Consider the following 18,786-nt stretch of genomic DNA (forward strand, 5'->3'; position numbering starts at 1 on the left):
GTTTTTAAAGGCTAAATAAAAATAAGAATTTTCTGTGTTGGAGAAGACTCAAGAGTCTCCTGGACTGCAAGGAGATCAAACCAGTTAACCCTAAAGGAAATCAGTCTTAAATATTCATTGGAAGGACATGCTGAAGCTGAAGCTTCAATATTTTGGCCACCTGATACAAAGAATGGACTCACTGGCAAAGATTCTGATGCTGGGAAAGATTGAAGGCAGGAGGAGAAGGGGATGACTGAGGATGAGATGGTTGGATGGCATCACCAACTCGATGGACATGATTTTGAGCAAGCTTTGGGAGTTAGTGATGGACAGGGAAGCCTGGCGTGTTGCAGTCCCTGGGGTCACAAAGAGTCAGACACCACTGAGCAACTAAACTGAACTGAACTGATGTAGAAAATAAGAGATATTTTCAAAGTTAAAAGAAATGAAGAGTTTCATATATTTTTAAAATCAAAATTCTTAGCTAATATTAGGCTCTGATCAGCATCAAATCTGAAGTACAGCACTAAAGTAGCTATTTGAGACTACCAAATTTTTTCATGACAGGGGTTCATAACATAACTTCTGAAAAGCTAAACTTCTCTAAAGAAAGAAAATAAAATGCAATGTCCCTTGGTACAAGAAGGGACAGAAATTTTCTTTCCTTTGTAAAAAAATAAGACATCAAGGAAATATTTGGTTTAAATTCTCTATTTTACTAGCTACACCTTATATGAATTGCCTGTAGTTGACTGGATAAAATTCATATTTAAGAGTACTGAACTGTATTAAAATAGTTGACTATATTAAGAATAAAAAGATAACTGCTTAATATAAAAGGATATCTATTAATTAACATTTACTATGTATAGTACCTAGTAGATAGATAAGTCCCATACTTTCTCTCCTCAATTTTCCATCCAGAGAAATTAAGAATGAATGCACAATTGCTGCAAAGTCTTATATTCAGAAACTTAAGTATTTAATTTATAAACCTCTTTCATGAACTTAAAGTAAGGCCCAGTCTCTCTTTCGTTAGGTCTACTGAAATTTCACCAAAGCAGCAAGGTCTTTCTGGACCACTCACTGCCATCACTCTTCATCACCTTGACTCCGCTTCATCTTTCTTCACAGTACTCTTCACCACCACGCATATAATTTATTTGTTTGCTTACTGACCTGTCTCCTACAAAAAAGTAAGCTCCAACAAAACAAGACTTTTTCTATTTGTTCATTGTCCTATCCCCGGTGCCTAGAACTACATATAACAAGACATTCAAAAAAATATTTGCTAAAAACATGATTGAAAATCCATCAGCTCCAAAATCCTAAGGAAAACTTGGGTAAATATCAATTATCGGTGCCAGACTATACCAAAAATTCTATTTTTAAACAATATTTAATATAAAGGCATAGTAACAGTTTTCTAACTGAAAAGACAAAATAGCTTTTCAAAGAATAGTTGGGCTTCTTGGAGTTATAAAATATTTATTACTAAATAATTCAGTAAATATAATTTACTAAATTACACACTAAACTCAGTAAATGTAATTAGTCGCTCTGCATACCTTAACAAGTTTCAAAAGCTCATAGAGATCTTCAACTTCATCACCTTCACATTTGGTGTACACTGGTCCCGTATCCATGCTCTTTCCCCTTATGGTACGGCGATAGAGGGGAAGAGCCATCGCTTCTGCATACAGATCAATGGCATGATGACCCACTGTCTGATACATGTAGCTATCCAGTTCATCTGACCCCTCTGCAACAGATAAAGGGAAATAATCAAACAGAATGAAAGACAGTGGGTTTGAAATCCACCTGAGTTTCACTGCCTAGAGAGCAGTCAATACAACTTGATTCCAAAAACATCAATAAGAACAAAAATATTCAAAACAGATGAATCACCTGAACCTTTTTAGTGATACAAATGAACTTAGAAATACACTGGAATAGGCTTTTTGATTTCTTTACTCTATTTTTTAGAAAAAAGAATCATGAAAATACATAAAGATTATTTGTAAAGATAGTCATCACAGCATTTTTTATAATATCAATAGATTAAAATTATAGTATATTCACATAATACTATGCAGCTATTAATATAATTTTGAAGAAGAGTATTTTCTAAAGTGTGTTCTGCAGAATAGAAATCCCATGAGATATTATTAGGTACTGGATGAAAAAATAAAGGATTCCATGGGCAAATGAATTTATATAAAAAATGAGGATAAACCATATTAAATAGGTGTTTTAACTGCAATTCTTCCTAGGCTAAGCAGCTTTAAGATGCTCTAACAAGGCGAGAGTGTATGAATTATCTCTCAAATTTATCTATCTATATAACACATTTTTGTAGGGTATTTATGTTGCAAACACAATATCTAGAAATGCTATGGTAAATAATAATGACAAGGAAGGTGTTAAAAAATATTTTTAAGCTTTTAAAAAGTTACAAAACAATGTTTGACATATATGTGTGTATCTGTGTGTATCTGTGTATATATGCATATTTGCCAAGCAGATCTAGGCTTTCCACTGAATGTGAAAGTATTTCATCAAAAGGCATGAAAAATTATATCATAAGGGCCTTCAATAATCAAAATCGCCACAGTATGCCATCAGATTTTGGCTCACACAACAGATTGCTATCGATGTACTCATATTATTATTGTAAATCTGTTTAGCCCTGGTTTCAGTAGGAAGGAGAGCTATAGCCAAAGTAACCTAAAAGCCTCTTAGATTACCTTCATCTCAAATTTAAACTAGATCTTTGAATGTATTCGCTTTAAAGACAATTAATACAATCGAATTAATATATTTAAATAACTTTCAGTTTCTCAGCCAGAAACTTCCTGATGTTAGCAAAATAATTACAACATTTTACTGAATTCAAAAACCTAGAAGACAATTTTCCTTTAAGGCTCCATTTAGTCCCAACCACAACGTAACTTTTATTAATGGAAGCTAGATAACAATAATAGTATGAGATCAAATAAAACCCAAAGGCTCCACTGTTGCCTGAAGCACCTCAATTAACATGCCACAAAAGTTCCTACTACAAACTTAAAGAGATAGCTTTGTGAATTTTATGACAAGTTCACATTTATCCCCATTATGGGGATAAACTCTTTTCCAGACTACCCACTGAAAACTCAGTGCTATGATTTAGTTTAACCAACTTTATACTGGAGTCATCTCTACCAGTCATTCCTCATTAAGATTCCTTTTACATGTTTAGGGGGAGAAAAAAAAGCCAGTCAACGAATCATTCAACAATCATCAATATCCTGTTGATTTTAAATCAAGATTAGCTAAACTCTATCCACCAACCCATAGCCATCTATTTGCTTCCATTATAATAAGAGTGCAGCTGATTTCCTCAAGCTTTTAGTTTACAATATTCCAATTCCATTTACTACTAAATTCTTTCTAACAATATTCTAGGGTTTCCCTAGTGGCTCAGCTGGTAAATAATCCACCTGCAATGCAGGAGAACCAGGTTTGATCCTTGGGTTGGGATGATACTCTGGAGAAGGGAAAGGCAGCCCCCAGTATTCTTGCCTGGAGAATCCCATGGACACAGAAGCCTTCCACTAAGGGGCATAATTGAAAGATATACTTTGCCTGTCATCTTACCCACCTTGCTAGTGAACCTTAAGCACAAGGAAGATTATAAAGATGATTCAAAGCAGGATTTTTCAACTTTATAGTGGTTCAAAAGCAATACACATTAAATAAAAATTGTAGTTCAAATTTTGAATTGTCATCTTTTCCCAGACTAGTGATACATGATCCATTCTCTCTGTGATACTGGGCAGCAGCAGTAGATAGCCACAACTCCCAGGCAACCACATGATCAAGACGGCAAACAACTAATATACTTAAGAACCATTCTATTTTTCACTTCCACACACTACAGAATTCAATAAACTACATAAGATATTCAACACTTTATTATAAAAGAAGCTTTGTGTTAGATGATTTTGCCCTACTGTAGGCTAATATAAGTGTTCTAAGCAGAGTTAAGGTAGGCTAGGCTAAGTTATCATGATCAGTAGGTTGGGTGTATTAAATGAATTTCTGACAGAATATTTTCAACTAATGTAAGTCAAAATCTGTACATCAGTGATTCAGTACAAGGGAACCATAACTATTCATGTAGAAAAGTTGAAGACAAGACAAAAATTCCATGGAGTGAAATTACATCATGTATGTATTATATAAACAATCTTCTTTTTAAATACCAACACCTCTAAAGATAGAAAGCTTAAAAAACTTACTTGCCTGACTGGCCACAAAGGATAAGAAAATTCTTTCCTGAAGTAACAGAATACAACCTGCAATGAAATTCTGCTGCTTCTTTTATAATACAGACATTGTAGTATAGTTCCCATTCACCCTTAAATAATTTTCTCTTCATTATTTAAAGTCAGAAATAGGAGGTCACTTTCTAAACATCCAGAGAAGGCAATGGCAACCCACTCCAGTACTCTTGCCTGGAAAAACCTGTGGACGGAGGAGCCTGGTAGGCTGCAGTCCATGGGGTCGCTAGGAGTCGGACACGACTGAGCGACTTCACTTTCCCTTCCCTTTCTAAGCATACTACTTTGAAAATGCTATTATTATTAATCATCAGAAACCCATACAAAATCCTAAAGTGTATGTTTACACCTGACCCTCCACAGGACCTTCACAGGACCTGTTCTACTTCCTCGTATAAAATATTTCTAATCTTTATACTCCCACTTTACTTCAAGCATTACTTGGCTCTTAATCAGAGAAAGAAAGAAAACTTATAACTGCTTGCCTTGCAGGGTTAACTCTAGTTAGTTCATTATTCATTCATCAATCAATAAACCTTGAGTGAATGCCTATCAGGGGCACAGAGTTTTCCCAAGTGCTGAGGAACAATTAAAGGAATATAGAAGATATGACTCCTCCTCTCAAGAAGTTTACAAAAAATCTATTTGGGCATTAAAAAAATAGAAAACAACTCTAAAATGATATAAAAATAAAAATTCAATAGGCTGGCAGCCCTGAAGAAGGAACAAAGGAAGGAAGAAAAATATCTAGTGCAAGATTCAGATTTTACTGGCTTCCCTGGTAGCTCAGAGGGTAAAGAATCTGCTCGCAACCCAGGTTCAATCCCTGGATCAGGAAGATCCTCTGGAGAAGAGAATGGCTACCCACTCCAGTATTTTTGCCTGGAGAATTCCATGGACAGAGGAGCCTGGTGGGCTACAATCCAAAGTTTTGCAAAGAGTCAGACATAACTAAGCGACTAACACTCTTTTACTTACTCACTCAGATTAAACTAAATTTGTTGGGGACCTACTTCACACCAGGAATTATTAGTGTTTTTGCATATAACACTCATCTAATTAAACCTAAAATAACAGTAGAGGAAAAGCATGGAATCTTAAAAGAAGCTGAGTAAAGGGAATGATAAAAAGATCTTAGTAGAAAAGCAGTAAGAGTTAGACAAGTTTAATCTTCCTCTATTACATTTTAACAGTTAATATCTATGGTTGCATGAGTATAATAAAAGAGTATGAAAAGCAAATCAATGAATATTTTTCTTTTATTTAAAAGTCTGATTGGGAAAATATATATATAATTATGATTATGTGTAGTGATGGATGTAAAGTCAACTTATTATTTATATATATATCATATATATATATATAATCACTGTTATACACATAAAATGAATACAGTATTATATATCAACTGTATCTCAATTTAAAAAAAAAAGATTTTGTTGGTTGAACTGTGTCACTCCCAAATACTTGGGGTAAAGTCCTAACATCTAATACCTCAAAATGTTACCTTGTTTGGGAATAGAGTCATTGAAGATATAATTAGTTAAAATGAAGTCATTAGAGTGAGCCCTTCACCAAATATGACTGGTGTCCATATTAAAAGAGGAAATTTGGATACCATGGACACAGAGGAAAAAAAAATACCTAAGTGGAGAAATTTCACTGGAGAAAAACTGAAAAAAGTAGCTAAAATAAGGTCTGTGGATTATTTGTAGGTGTCCTTATTACCATAGATGCATAAAAAGTAGAAATGTATTGTTCAATGGCTTTCTCAAGTATCACACATTTAGTTTACAACTAAGATGGCTAAACTGAATGCTTTTAATAACAAAATTTACATATTATCATTTATTCATTTATGTCTTACTTTCCAAGCTCCAAAGAGTTGTATACTATTTACCCGTGCATTGCCAACAACACTTGGAAAATTGTTGTAATGGAACAACAGTGCACTCTGAAGTAAGAGGATTCAAGTATCAGCTCTACAAGTTTGTATTAGCTATTTCACCTTGGAAAAAATTGTAAAACTCTAAGCTTCAGTATCTTTGCCTAGGAGTAACTTTCTAGGAGTTCTTAGGAGGATTAAATATTACATAATTGAAAACACTTAGCGCAGAATGTAGCAACTGCTGCTGCTGCTAAGTCGCTTCAGTTGTGTCCGACTCTGTGCGACCCCAGAGACAGCCCCACCAGGCTCCCCCATCCCGGAGATTCTCCAGGCAAGAACACTGGAGTGGGTTGCCATTTCTTTCTCCAATGCAAGTGAAAGCGAATGCAGCATCTAAACAGTGCTAAAAATATAAGAGTTCCCATTAATTGTTTGCATATTGCGTACAAGAGAATGCAATTATGAGGCTGGAGTTTCAGTCATTTAGAGAACTTTCCAATACATGTATACACTTACCTTGGTTTTCAGCAGGTCTTAGATTTGCTAAAGCAACAATCTGATGCCCAGCAGCAACGCACTGCATCATATTATAACAGCTGTCCTTCCCACCACTAAAAAAATAAATAGATAAGGAGACAAATAAATATCAGGTTACTGTTATTAAACATAGATTCATTATACATCAAAACAGAACACATTATTTTTTTCAGCTTTTCAGAATATGAGAGACTTATTTTGTATTAGAATGTGTAATTTCCACAGCATATGCAACTGATCAAAGGAAACTGAATATCTAAAGTCGTTACTCACAAGGGCTTATAAAATTATATGCCATCATAACAAAGATTATGCTAAAATGGTAACTCTTTGGTTTTTGATAGCTGTTTTGCTTTAAAATATAAAGTGTTTTGCAAATAAAAAATGATTTAATTTTACATTCCAGTTAAACACATTATATATACTGCTCAGATGAAATTTTTTATGAAAAAGTACAAAAAGTACCTGTTCTTTCCCACTTTGAGAATGCTAACGATGGTCACCAGCACCAATTAAAGGATCAAATTAAAAATCTGAGATGCAGTCAAATGACAAAGTTTGACATACTTGGCGGGTTCAAATTCTGTAGAGGTTGAAATTGAAATGCTGAATTACACTGATAAAGTTAAACATCAGTACTGTGAGAACTTCAGCTTTCAACCATCACCACATACGATGGCAGGATAAGGCTTGAGTCATAAATCTAATAAACAAATTGACAGGAACTTCTAAATTCTGGTACCAAATCCACCTAAGGCAAATCACTTACTCAAGACCAGTGTTAGTTCATGTTTAACAAAGTTGAATTGCAACCATTATACTATTTTGGTTAAATACTCTACTGTTCCTCTCTATGCATGTTTCGTCTTTTAAAAAAAATCATTGTCTCTCTTCCTTTGTTTTATTCCTGTTTCCTTTCATATATATCCAAAATCAGAACTTGGCCTTTTATTTTAAAATATGCTAAGACCTAAAATATGATTTTAAAACAGTATTTCCCAAATTGTGCCCTGTAGGTAGCCGTTCCCTTCTCCAGGGGATTTTCCCAACCCAAGGATCAAACCCAGGTCTCCCACATTGCAGGTGGATTCTTTACCAGCTGAGCCACTAGGGAAGCCCAAGAATACTGGAGTGGGTAGATGATCCTTTCTCCAGCAGATATTTCCAAACTAGGAATCCAACAGGGATCTCCTGCATTGCAGGTGGATTCTTTACCAGCTGAGCTACATGGGAAGACCCTGTGGGACAACAGTGTCCAACAAATGCTCTAAGAACATAAGCTTTTCAAGGTCAAATTAAGTTTAGAAAAGGCTGAGTCCCTTACTCACTTCTTAGAACATCACAAAATACATAACATATGTTAGGGGAGACATTCTACAGAAGATCAGAATTTTAGTTCCCAATTCTGGAATACTAAGCTAAGTTACTCATTGTGCTTGGGTTTATAGTCTTTGTTATAAAATTAGAGAATGGCCTAACTAATCTTCAAGGTGCCATTCAACTGCAAAATTAAATGACTCAATCTTTTGTATATTAGGAAAACAATGTTCTTCACGGTCTAAAGATACGTAAGAATCTTGGTTTCACTTATTCCCTAGAATGCACACACATATCTCATCTCTTAGTGCACCCACATACACACACTAAACATACTTATTACAAGTAGAGTCACAGTATTAAATTCAAATCCAAATACATTCAAGTGTATGTGCATACAAATATATATATGTATTATGTATGCATTCACATTTATATTGGAGAAGGAAATGGCAACCCACTCCAGTACTCTTGCCTGAAAATCCCATGGACGAAGGAGCCTGGTAGGTTACAGTCCATGGAGTGGCAAAGAGTCAGACACGACTGAGCAACTTCACTTCACTCACTTCATACTTTATCACTGGAGAAGGAAATGGCAACCCACTCCAATATTCTTGCCTGGAGAATCCCATGGACAGAGGAGCCTGGCGGGCCATGGTCCATTGGGTCACAGAGAGTCGGACACAACTGAAGTGACTAAGCACGCATGCACTCACATTTGTATGTACATATTATGTTCTGTACTCCAACTTATAGCATATCTTCCAACACTTATACAGATCTTACATTTTAGCAACAATTTTCCAACATTGCTTCTTTTAAAAAGTAATTAGCTTATTACAAAAGTAAAATATGCACACAATAGAATATTTAGTGTAATAAATTATACCAATTTTCTTCTCTCTTTCCCTCCAACATTTCTGAGACTGTAGCTAAGCGTCCTACTTGAATGGTTAAACTTTTGGTAAACTGCATGTGGATGTGAATTACTCATTTCCTGGACTGCTTTTTATTCTTACTGATCTATATCAACTGAAGCTCATTCATAATGGTGAAAGCTTAATCATTGAGTTTACAAAAGAAATTCACAGTATAAAAATAATTATTTTGGCACTATAGTCTTAGTATCTTAACAATGGCACTGAAGTAAAAGATGTTATATTGAGAGTTCTTCATGGGTCACACTGTTTTCAGCCAGCATTAATTTCCTAAGGTACTGAACAAAGATTTTCATGAAATCTTCCAGGTTGCATGGTTGCGTGCAACTCACTCTACATCGATCCAATTCTCATCAAACAAACGTTCAAACAGTTTAAATTCCCTTTTGCATGTTGTTACTATGTTCCCTTTTGTTTCAGTCCATAGAAAGAGGATGGAGCCATTTAAACTGACCAGCCTTTGGTCGTCATAGACACCTAAACATGATGGGTTACTACAGACTTCAAACTCTTTTTGGAATGTGGAGTATGTTACCATCAAGTCACTTTTCTAAACGCAATGAGTCTCCAAAGCAATGGCAGCTGGATCTAGGATAAAACAGGATAATTCCATCTCTATCCTTGACACCAAGGTAAAGAACATCCTCGTCAGAAGCAATTTTGTCATTACTGGGTTGCAGAAGAGGGAGAGGTGGTCTTTTGTGAGAGGGGGCGGGGCTGGTAGCAACCTAGGGAATAAGGCTGGGCCGGAGGACCCGCAGAAAGATAGGATCCTGAGAAGAAAACGAAGGGAAAAGGGCAGCGGGGCACTAAGTGGCGTCAAGTACTGCCTCTCAAACTCCACAGCCTATTACAGCTTTTGAGAATCCGACCCAGGTCCAAGTCAGACTAACTAAACGCTCTGGCGGTGAGTGCCAGGCATCAGTAGTTTAAAACGTAAATCCAATCTGAACCTAAGTTTGGAGCCCAGACGACCAGAGAGGCGGCGATGGGCAGACAGGAGTGCCAGCCCCGGACCTGGGACCCGAAGGCTCCGCCTCTTCCTGCGGCCAGGAGGAGCAGCCGAGCCCGCGACGAGCGGCTCCTGCACGGACACCGCCCGATCGGCGGCGGCGGAGGCGGCAGCTCCCGCCCGGTCAGTCGGAAAGGACTAGAGGCTGACAAGGAAGAGGAAGGCAGCGTGGACGCCGCGTTACCTGATCAGAGCTGCGACCCTCATGCTGGGCGCAGTGCGCGTGCGTGCGGCGAGCGCGGGTGGGAGCTGGGAAGTCGCCGCCGTCGCCCCCGCCCCCGCCGTGACGTGCCCGGGGCCTCAAGTGCCTGTTCGCTCCGTCGCCTGTCAGGCAACCGGCGCTGCCGCCGGTGCGGCGGCCGGAGGGATACCTGGGCGCGGAGCACGCGTCACTTGGAGCCTAGTCCGTGAGTCACGGATGTCGCGTCCCCGGAAAGAACGCTGTTTAGGCACGGCCTAACCACCTAAGTAAGGGCACTGAAGCTGCCTGGGAAGGTCAAGGCCCGCATCGCAGAGCTGCGCTCGGGGGCACTGGATTTGTTTGGGTAGGAAAATGTTCGAAGTCACCTACGCTACCAATCGAAACCCCTGTGGACGTACAAAGGGAGAGTACGTTGGTCTTTACTAACTCAACCACCCACCTAAAAGAACCGAACCCTTCAGTTTTTTAGGTTTGATCTCCTCAATACCTCAAACTTCCTTCGCTATTCCCAGGACCGCTAGGCCCTCTCTGGTTTGGTCACTCTGTAATAAAGAAGCTAGGAAGCCCATTAAGGCTTGATTACCAAGACCAGCAGCCTTGCAGAAGGAAATTCTAGCTTCTAAACTTTTTAACCAGATATTCTCTGAATGCCTTTCGGGTATCTGGTTCTGTTTCAGGCTCTTGAGTTTCAGGAAGGGGGCTCCTGTCCAGGGCCCCAGAATGAGCTCTTCTGTAACGCTGTAAGTGAACTGTCTGAGGAGACACAGGTATGGACAAAGCAAGAGACTTTATTGGAAAGGGGTGCCCGAGCGCAGAGCAGAAGGGTAAGGGAGCCCAGGAGGACTGCTCTGCCACCATAGTTGCAATCTCAGGCCTTATGTTGATGGGGTTAGTTTCCTAGATTCTGGCCAATCACTCTCGACTCAAGATCCTTCCTGGTGGCATGCACATTGCTCAGCCAATATGGATTCCAGTGAAGAGGATTCTGGGAAGTTGGTAGGACATATGATGTCTCAACTTTCCCGAGTTCTTCCATCTTGTTAGTTCCTTATTCCTTACCAGGAAGCAACCTAAGTTACTGTGGTGCCTGGCCAGCGTGGATGGTTTTGGTCAGTTTCCCCTAATACTTGGGATACATCCATGAATAAAATAAAAATTGCTTAAGTCCCACTTTACTCCTGTGGAGTGTATGTGGAGGTGGGGAGAGCAGGCAATGTGCAGCTAATAAGTTACATAGTATATTAAAAAAAGGAGTGCTGTGTGAAAAAGAATAGAACTTGACAAGAATCAGGAAGAAGGTGAGGGACAAGTTGCCAACTTGAAGAAAAGTCAACTGTATAAGTAACTTGTTATACTCTAGGCAGAAGAAGGGCTTCCCTGATGGCACAGAGACTATGCTGCAATACAGGAGACTCACATCTCCTGCATTTAATCCTTGGGTCGAGAAGATCCCCTGGAGAAGGCAATGGCAACCACTCCAGTATTCTTGCCTGGAGGATTCCATGGACAGAGAAGCCTGGCTGGCTACGGTCCATGGAGTTGCAAACAGTCGGACACGACTGACTGACTAACACACGTGCACACACGTGTGCACACACACACGCGCAGAAGAAAAAACTAGAGCCAAGACTTTAGATGCATTATGTGTCTGTGGAAAAACAAGGCTAGCCAGTGTTGCTGAAGCAGCCCAGAAAAGTGGGAAAGGAGTTTCTAGTGATGGAGGAAGGAGCATCATATTACTGATACCAGCCAGTGTTCTTGGCTTGCCCAATCAATAGAAATTGATAAGAGGTCAGACAAGAAATTCAGGCAAACAGAGGACAGTGAAAACAAGTAACAGGTCCCCTTACTCACTCCTGGAGGCAGGGAGTGAGTCAGTTCCTTATGCAAGGTAAGGGTAGTAGTGTGTCCAGAAGTCATATTGGAGGGGTGGTTTGGGTGGCTTAGGTGGTTTGCCCACTCCTTTAGGGGGCTTCCTAGGTGGCACTAGTGGTAAAGGACTTGCCTGCCAATACAGAAGGATAAAGAGAGACAGGTTCGATCCCTGGGTCCAGAAGATACCCTGGAGGAGGAAATGGCAACCCACTCTAGTATTCTTGCCTGGAGAATCCCATGGACAGAGGAGCCAGGTGAGCTACAGTCCATAGGATTGCAGAGAGTCTCACGTCACACAACTGAAGCGATTTAGCATGCATACACCACTGCTTTAGTAGTGTTGGGGCTTCCCATGTGGCACAGTGGTAAAGAATCCTCCTGCCAGTTCAGGAGACACAAGTGATGTGAGTTTGATCTCTGAGTTGGGAAGATTGCCTGGAGTAGGAAATGGCAAATGACTTGGCCACCATACATGCACATTGGTGATGTTAAGCGCAGGGGGCATGTGCAGTACCCTCTTTCTTTTGCTCCCAACACCTTGTGTTTGCGCCCAGTTCTTCAGAAGTGGTAGTTAGAATTTTTTTGGTCTTTTTGTATCTTGTATACTTCTCATGCAAGCACTTATTTTTAGTCCTTTAAAGTTTCTTTGTATTTTGTTCCTGGAGAAATGTTTGTTCAGGTGTAAGCACTGCAGCAAAGGGTATCAGGTCCCAGCCTGTCTTGTATTATCAATCCTTTTGTTAGGGGAAGCACACTTACTGAAACCACCCACTCTGAACAGGTACCATAGTAATCATTTGCATGAGTTGTTTTACAACAGGAGATCCTGGTAAATATCACAGAACTAATAAGCCACCACCAACCGGAAGAGTTCAGGAAAGCTTAAAAGGAGATACCACATGTCCGACCACCTCCAGATCCTTTTTGCTGGTATCCATCTTGGCTGAGCAAGGTGTGCACCACCAGGAAGGACTCTGAGTCAGAATGATTGACTACAGACGACCCAGAAACTAACCCCATCACCATAAAACCCGAGACTGCGGAACAGTCAGTTCTCCTGGGTTCCCTTACCCTAACTGCTCTCTGCCCGGGCAACCTTCCCCAATATAATCTCTTGCTTTGTCAGCACATGTGTCTCCTTGGACAATTCATTTCCAACTGTTAAACAAGAGCCCAGTTTCGGACCCTGAAAGGGGTCCCCCTTCCTGGAACACTTTCAAGTTAGGCTCTAACAAGGGTCCTCCTGCCTGGTTCTGTTCAGAAGCAAAGCAGATCTTTGTTGTCGTTGTTTAGTCGCTCAGTCATGTCCTACTCTTTGTGACCCCTGGTTCTGTAGCCTGCCAGGCTCCTCTGTCCATGGAATTTCCCAGGCAAGAATACTGGAGTGGGTTGCCTTACCCTTCGGTCAAAGAATGGAGAGGTGTGAGTTCTCGAAGAACAAACTCTCCTCAGCAGGCCATGGGCAGGGCTGCTTTATGGGGTTTTTGTCAACAGGAAGGGGCACAATTGTGTTGTTCAGGGTATTGTATTGTTCAGCACTTAAGTCCTGGGGTGTCAAATGCAGCAGTTCTGCACTAGAACTCCAATTCATGTTTTAGGGGCAAAACCTCTACACAGATGCCCTATAGTAAGTGAAACTAAATACAAAGAAATTGGACCTGGACACCTATATTTTTTTTTACGGAATCTCATGTGCTTTGCCAGTGACATAAGCTCTTGTAGGCCACTGAGGACTTTGTCTTTCACACTAAGGAAGTGAGTGGTCTTTGTAGCATTTTGAACAGAGGTATGACTTAAAACATTAAAAGGATGACACTGGGCTGTATTGAGAATGCAGCTATCAGGAGGATTTTGCAGTAAGCCTGGAGAGAAATTATGGGGCCTGGAATCTGGACGGTACTAACTTGGATAAGTGGGAAGGTTCTGGCTCTGTTTTAAAGGTAGAGCTAATAGAGCCACATGAGCTAAATATGGAATGTTAGATGAAAAAACCATGAAGGATGATGCCAATTGTTATGAATTAAATAAATAAATACATATGGAACTTGTACCCAATATATAGTAAGCATTCAATTTTATTATACTGTAATGTTCTCAGCTTCCCAGGTGGCCAGTGGGAAAGAATTCACCTGCCAAGCAGAAGACTGATTCAATCCCTGGGTCAGGATGATCCCCCAGGGAAGAAAACGGCAACTCCAGTATTTTTGCCTGAAAAATCCCATGGACAGAGGAGCCTCGGAGGCTATAGTCAGTCCATGGGGTCACAAAGGGTTGGCTACAACTTAGTGACTAAACCACCACCACCATAATGTTCTCATTAACTCTACTGCTCTTAGTATGGGTGACTAGAGCAGTGGTAGTCTGCATACCAATTTCAGCATCTAAAATGCAGTTTTAAAGTTGTGTGACTGTGGACACTTATTAAATGAGCCAAATATCTAAGGAGCTAGCAATGTAGTTGGAGAGATGCAACAAATGCATAAAACAAATATTCAAAATACAAGAGGGCATATTTTGAAAGCAACAAGTAATGTAATGCATATGGCAAGAGTCCCATGAGTTGAATCCATAGGATAAATTCTAGAAAAAGAAAAAGACTTGGATGATGGGTAGAAATAAAGGAGTTCAGAGCATGTCAATCCCAAATATGCCGTTTTGACATATTGATTATTTTAAATTAAAGGCACTTGAGAAATAGTAGATGCAAGAAGAGCAATCTGACCTCCTTTTTATTTCCAAAAGCAGGAGATAAAAGCCCAACATAAAAATGCTTTCTCTGTACTTGGGAGGGGAAAGACATTCTCATTGCAACAACAATCCATTTGTCAATAACCAGGTTGCCAAAGGGCTTCCCAGATGGCTCAGTGGTAAAGCATCCAGCTGCCAATGCAGGAGACACGGGTTCGATCCCTGGGTTGGGAAGATCCCCTGGAGGAGGAAATGGCCACCCAATCCAGTATTCTTGCCTGGAAAATCCAGGGAGCTGGTGGGCTACAGGCCATGGGGTTGCAAAAGAGTAAGACATAGTGACTAAAACAACAATTTGCCAAAACTTCAAGAAAAGTTGGCTTAGCCAGAACCCTATATGCATAATGTTCTACATGGATAGTGTAAAGGTAGGAGCAGCCCAGTCAATGTCAACAAATTAATAGATTTTATATCAGTATAGTCTAAATTGATACTCTTTATACTATATTGAAATGACTTGCCCAAGATTTACCATTCAAAGCCATTGTGAGCTCACTTCCTACAATCTCAAACTATTATAAATGATTATGGATTAGTTTGCAGAGCCAACAAAATAGGTGAATGGAAAATTGGCATAAAAAAATCTCACATCCTTGCCAGTTTACTTAGGGGAAACTCTCATAGCCAAACACTGTTGCTGGTAATAAGAAGTTGCAAGCTGTCACTGAATTCTGCTTCCTTGGCAGCACATCTAAATGATGTACTGATTGATAAAGAGTCAGATGCTCAAATCAAAACCTCGATACTCTATAGGTAGTTACTCCTCAGAGAGTATGTGCAGATTTACATCTCAAGTCAGTACATCTCTGTGAAGTCACTTCATACAGGGACTCATCAGAAGGTTCCTTGGTGAAGATTTAGGAAAAAAGCAAGTGAGTGAATATTTGGAAGGTAAATTGAAGGGCATCCTACACGAGTATCTGATGCATTTATATTAATAATGATAACTTCTATGGACCAGGCACTTTTCTAAGTGTTTTAGGTATAGAGACATTTAAACATAGCATCAAACATAATGTAGGATACATTGTTTTTCCCATTTTCAGATGAGAAAACTGAGCACAAAGAAGTTAAATTACCTGGCTGTTTTAGTCAGTTTGAGCAGCTTTAACAAAATACTATAGTAGTAGTTAACTTAAATAACAGCTATTTCTTTCAGTTCTGGAGGCTGGGAAGTCTGATATCAGAGTGCCAACATGGTCAGGTTCTTATGAGAGATCTGTTCCTGGTCTGTGAGTGGATATAACCTCACATGGTGGAGAGAGACATTTCTATTCATGAGAGTTCAGTGTCAGCTCCAAAAGGCCCCACCCCCAAGCACCATTATATAAGGGATTACAGCTTCAACAGATGAATTCTGGGGTGATGCAAACGTTCAGTCCATAGCACTGCCTTAAGTTCTAGAGCTAATAAGTGTCAAAACCAAGATTCAAACCCAGGCAGTCTAGCTCTAAAGTCTGTGTTCTTAACCACTGTATTATACCTGCCACTGAAGTGGTCAGCTTGAAATTTTGGCTAATATATCTCCAAAATATGTCTGGAAGGACATTGCCATCATTCACTTCCTGAATTTCCTTTTTCTATGCTTCCAAACTGACCGATCCTTTTTCTGAATGACACAGATTGTATTACATGAATTAATATTTTGCATTAGGTCATGGTTAAATATTATATGCCCGAGAGTCATTTTGTCTCTTTTAGATTTCTTTTTTCTTTACTCCATAATGTGCTGTGCTGTGCTTAGTCACTTAGTCATGTCTGACTCTTTGTGACCTCATGGACTGTAGCCCGCCAGGCTCCTCTGTCCATAGGATTCTCCAGGCAAGAATACTGGAATGGGTTGCCATTCCCTTCTCCAGGGTATCTTCCAGACCCAGGGATCAAAACCAGCTCTCCAGCATTGCAGGTGGATTCTTTACCATCTGAGCCATCTAAAGTAGAACGGCAAATTTGGAAGCCATAGGAGCCAGACAGGTAACATAAATGAGTGAAGTAACCTGGAATAAGACAATTTGGAATGGTGAAGACTGTGGCACTCATCACTTTGTGGTAGCTATCTGGGCAAATGTGAACCCAGTGTTACCAGACCTTCCAATTTTCCAGGAGATGGCAGAAATCTTCATTTTAGTTAATTCTTTTCTTCAATGTTGAAAACTAATTTTTAAAATTGTAATTACTATGTACAGCAAATAAAACATATCTCTTTATTTTTAATTTTATAATTTAACTTTAGAGAAAAATCTTTATTCTTTTGCTCAATTAGTATTTATTGATGGTCCATTATATGTTTATGTATAAAAATTTGAAATATTAACACAGCTACAGAGATATTTTGTGCTCATACATGTGCAAAAATGTATGAGAATGTCCACTGAAGAAAAATGGAAATCTCATCAGGATAGGGACTTTTAAATTATTATATTCTTACATATAATATTATGTATTATATTATTCTGTTTGTTAATTTATATTATTATTTGTTATTCACTTATTGAACAGTCCTGGTATATAGTATGTCCTTATTATATATGTATTGACATATATATATATGTGATTAACCTAAATTTCATCAACAGAGCTGGTTTAATAAATTATTGTGCCTCCACATGGTGAAATAATGTGTAACAGTTAAAGGAAAATGAAAAATTCTCTAAGATATCTTTTCAAGTGTAAAAAGCCTGTTGCAGAAGATGTTTTCATTTGTATCAAAAGAAAATTAAACATATATACATAAATATATAAGTGAATATTAAAAACTCTATAAAGTTATATATTAAACTGTTAAAATGATACTTCTGATGAGAAAAATGGGAGGTGGGACTTCTACTTTCATTTCATATCAGTCTATTATTTCACTACTTTTGATGAATACATATGCATTACTTGTATATCTTAAAAGACTAACAATGTAGCTCCAATAACTTGAAATAAAATAACATGTGATATTATTTGTTAACTTTCAGGTTAGCAGAGACTATGAAAAAGCAATAACTGGTGAGGATAGAGACCAATGCTGGCAGGAATACAGGGAAAGGGAAAATCTCAAGCTCAGTTGCTGAAGAAGTAAGTACAACTATTCTGGAAGGCAATTTGGGACTACATAATAAATCTTTAATGTGCACAGAGTCTGACTAAGCATTCCCATCACTAGGAATTATCTTAAGGGGATAAATGGGTAATACTACAGATAATGTTCTTTGCAATGTTATTTGTAGTATTGAATAACAGAAAACGTGATAAAATTTTAGGTATTAGTTACATAAAATTACTGTGTAAATATAACCATGAGTTGATAGTTGACATACAAAGAATACACACACACACACACATACACACAGAGGCAAAAATATGGTAGACAGTGTAGAATTATGGTTAAGTAAGAGGTTGATACAAATGTAATTGTGGTTTTGGACTGTGAACTTTAAATCATTAAAACTAGATACATCTTTATTAATCAAAACAGGAACTGTTACAATCAACACATATTTTGCCAATGAGAAATAAGCTTGTTTATTCCTGTAGCATAAAAATCTGTGCCTAGGGATTTGATGAACTCTTGGCAAGCATTTTCTGCCTCCTGCTGGTTGTGGAAGTGTTTTCCCTGCAAAAAGTTGTCAGGATGCTTGAAGAAATGGTAGGGGATTGACAAGAGGTGAGGTGAATATGGTGGATCAGGGAAAACTTCATAGCCCAATTCATTCAACTTTTGAAGCATTGGTCATGCTACATGTGGTCACACATTATCATGGAGAAGAATTAGGCACATTTTGTTGACCAATCCTAGCTGCAGGTATTGCTGTTTTCAGTGCATCTCATCAATTTGCTGAGCATACTTCTCAGATATAATGGTTTCACTGGGATTCAGAAAGCTGTAGTGAAGCAGACCAGCAGCAGACCACCAAAAAGTATGATCATGACCTTTTGTTGGTGCAAAGTTTGGCTTTGGGAAATGCTTTGGAGCT

The 18,786-nt window shown here is 38.8% G+C and overlaps 1 protein-coding gene and 1 long non-coding RNA gene across 4 annotated transcripts in view; one reads left to right on the top strand and one right to left on the bottom strand.

The window, feature by feature from the left end:
- The window catches only part of DPH6 (diphthamine biosynthesis 6), a 192,586-nt gene extending 182,325 nt beyond the window's left edge, over window positions 1-10,261 (bottom strand). For both annotated transcript variants that reach the window (XM_004010428.5, XM_060419043.1), the window contains exons 1-3: window positions 10,184-10,261; window positions 6,712-6,806; window positions 1,551-1,744 (exon numbers count right to left, since the gene is read on the bottom strand). In XM_004010428.5, coding sequence (XP_004010477.1) covers window positions 1,551-1,744; window positions 6,712-6,806; window positions 10,184-10,206 — 312 coding nt within the window. In that variant the 5' untranslated portion in view covers window positions 10,207-10,261. The remainder of the gene's footprint in view (window positions 1-1,550; window positions 1,745-6,711; window positions 6,807-10,183) is intronic.
- Window positions 10,262-10,328: 67 nt separating this feature from the next.
- Window positions 10,329-18,786, top strand: part of LOC105610613 (uncharacterized) — a 444,948-nt gene continuing 436,490 nt past the window's right edge. For both annotated transcript variants that reach the window (XR_001041531.4, XR_009601465.1), the window contains exons 1-2: window positions 10,329-10,544; window positions 17,788-17,887. This is a non-coding gene — a long non-coding RNA (uncharacterized LOC105610613). The remainder of the gene's footprint in view (window positions 10,545-17,787; window positions 17,888-18,786) is intronic.

Source organism: Ovis aries, chromosome 7, assembly GCF_016772045.2.
Source record: "Ovis aries strain OAR_USU_Benz2616 breed Rambouillet chromosome 7, ARS-UI_Ramb_v3.0, whole genome shotgun sequence".
Classification (NCBI taxonomy): Eukaryota; Metazoa; Chordata; class Mammalia; order Artiodactyla; family Bovidae; genus Ovis; species Ovis aries.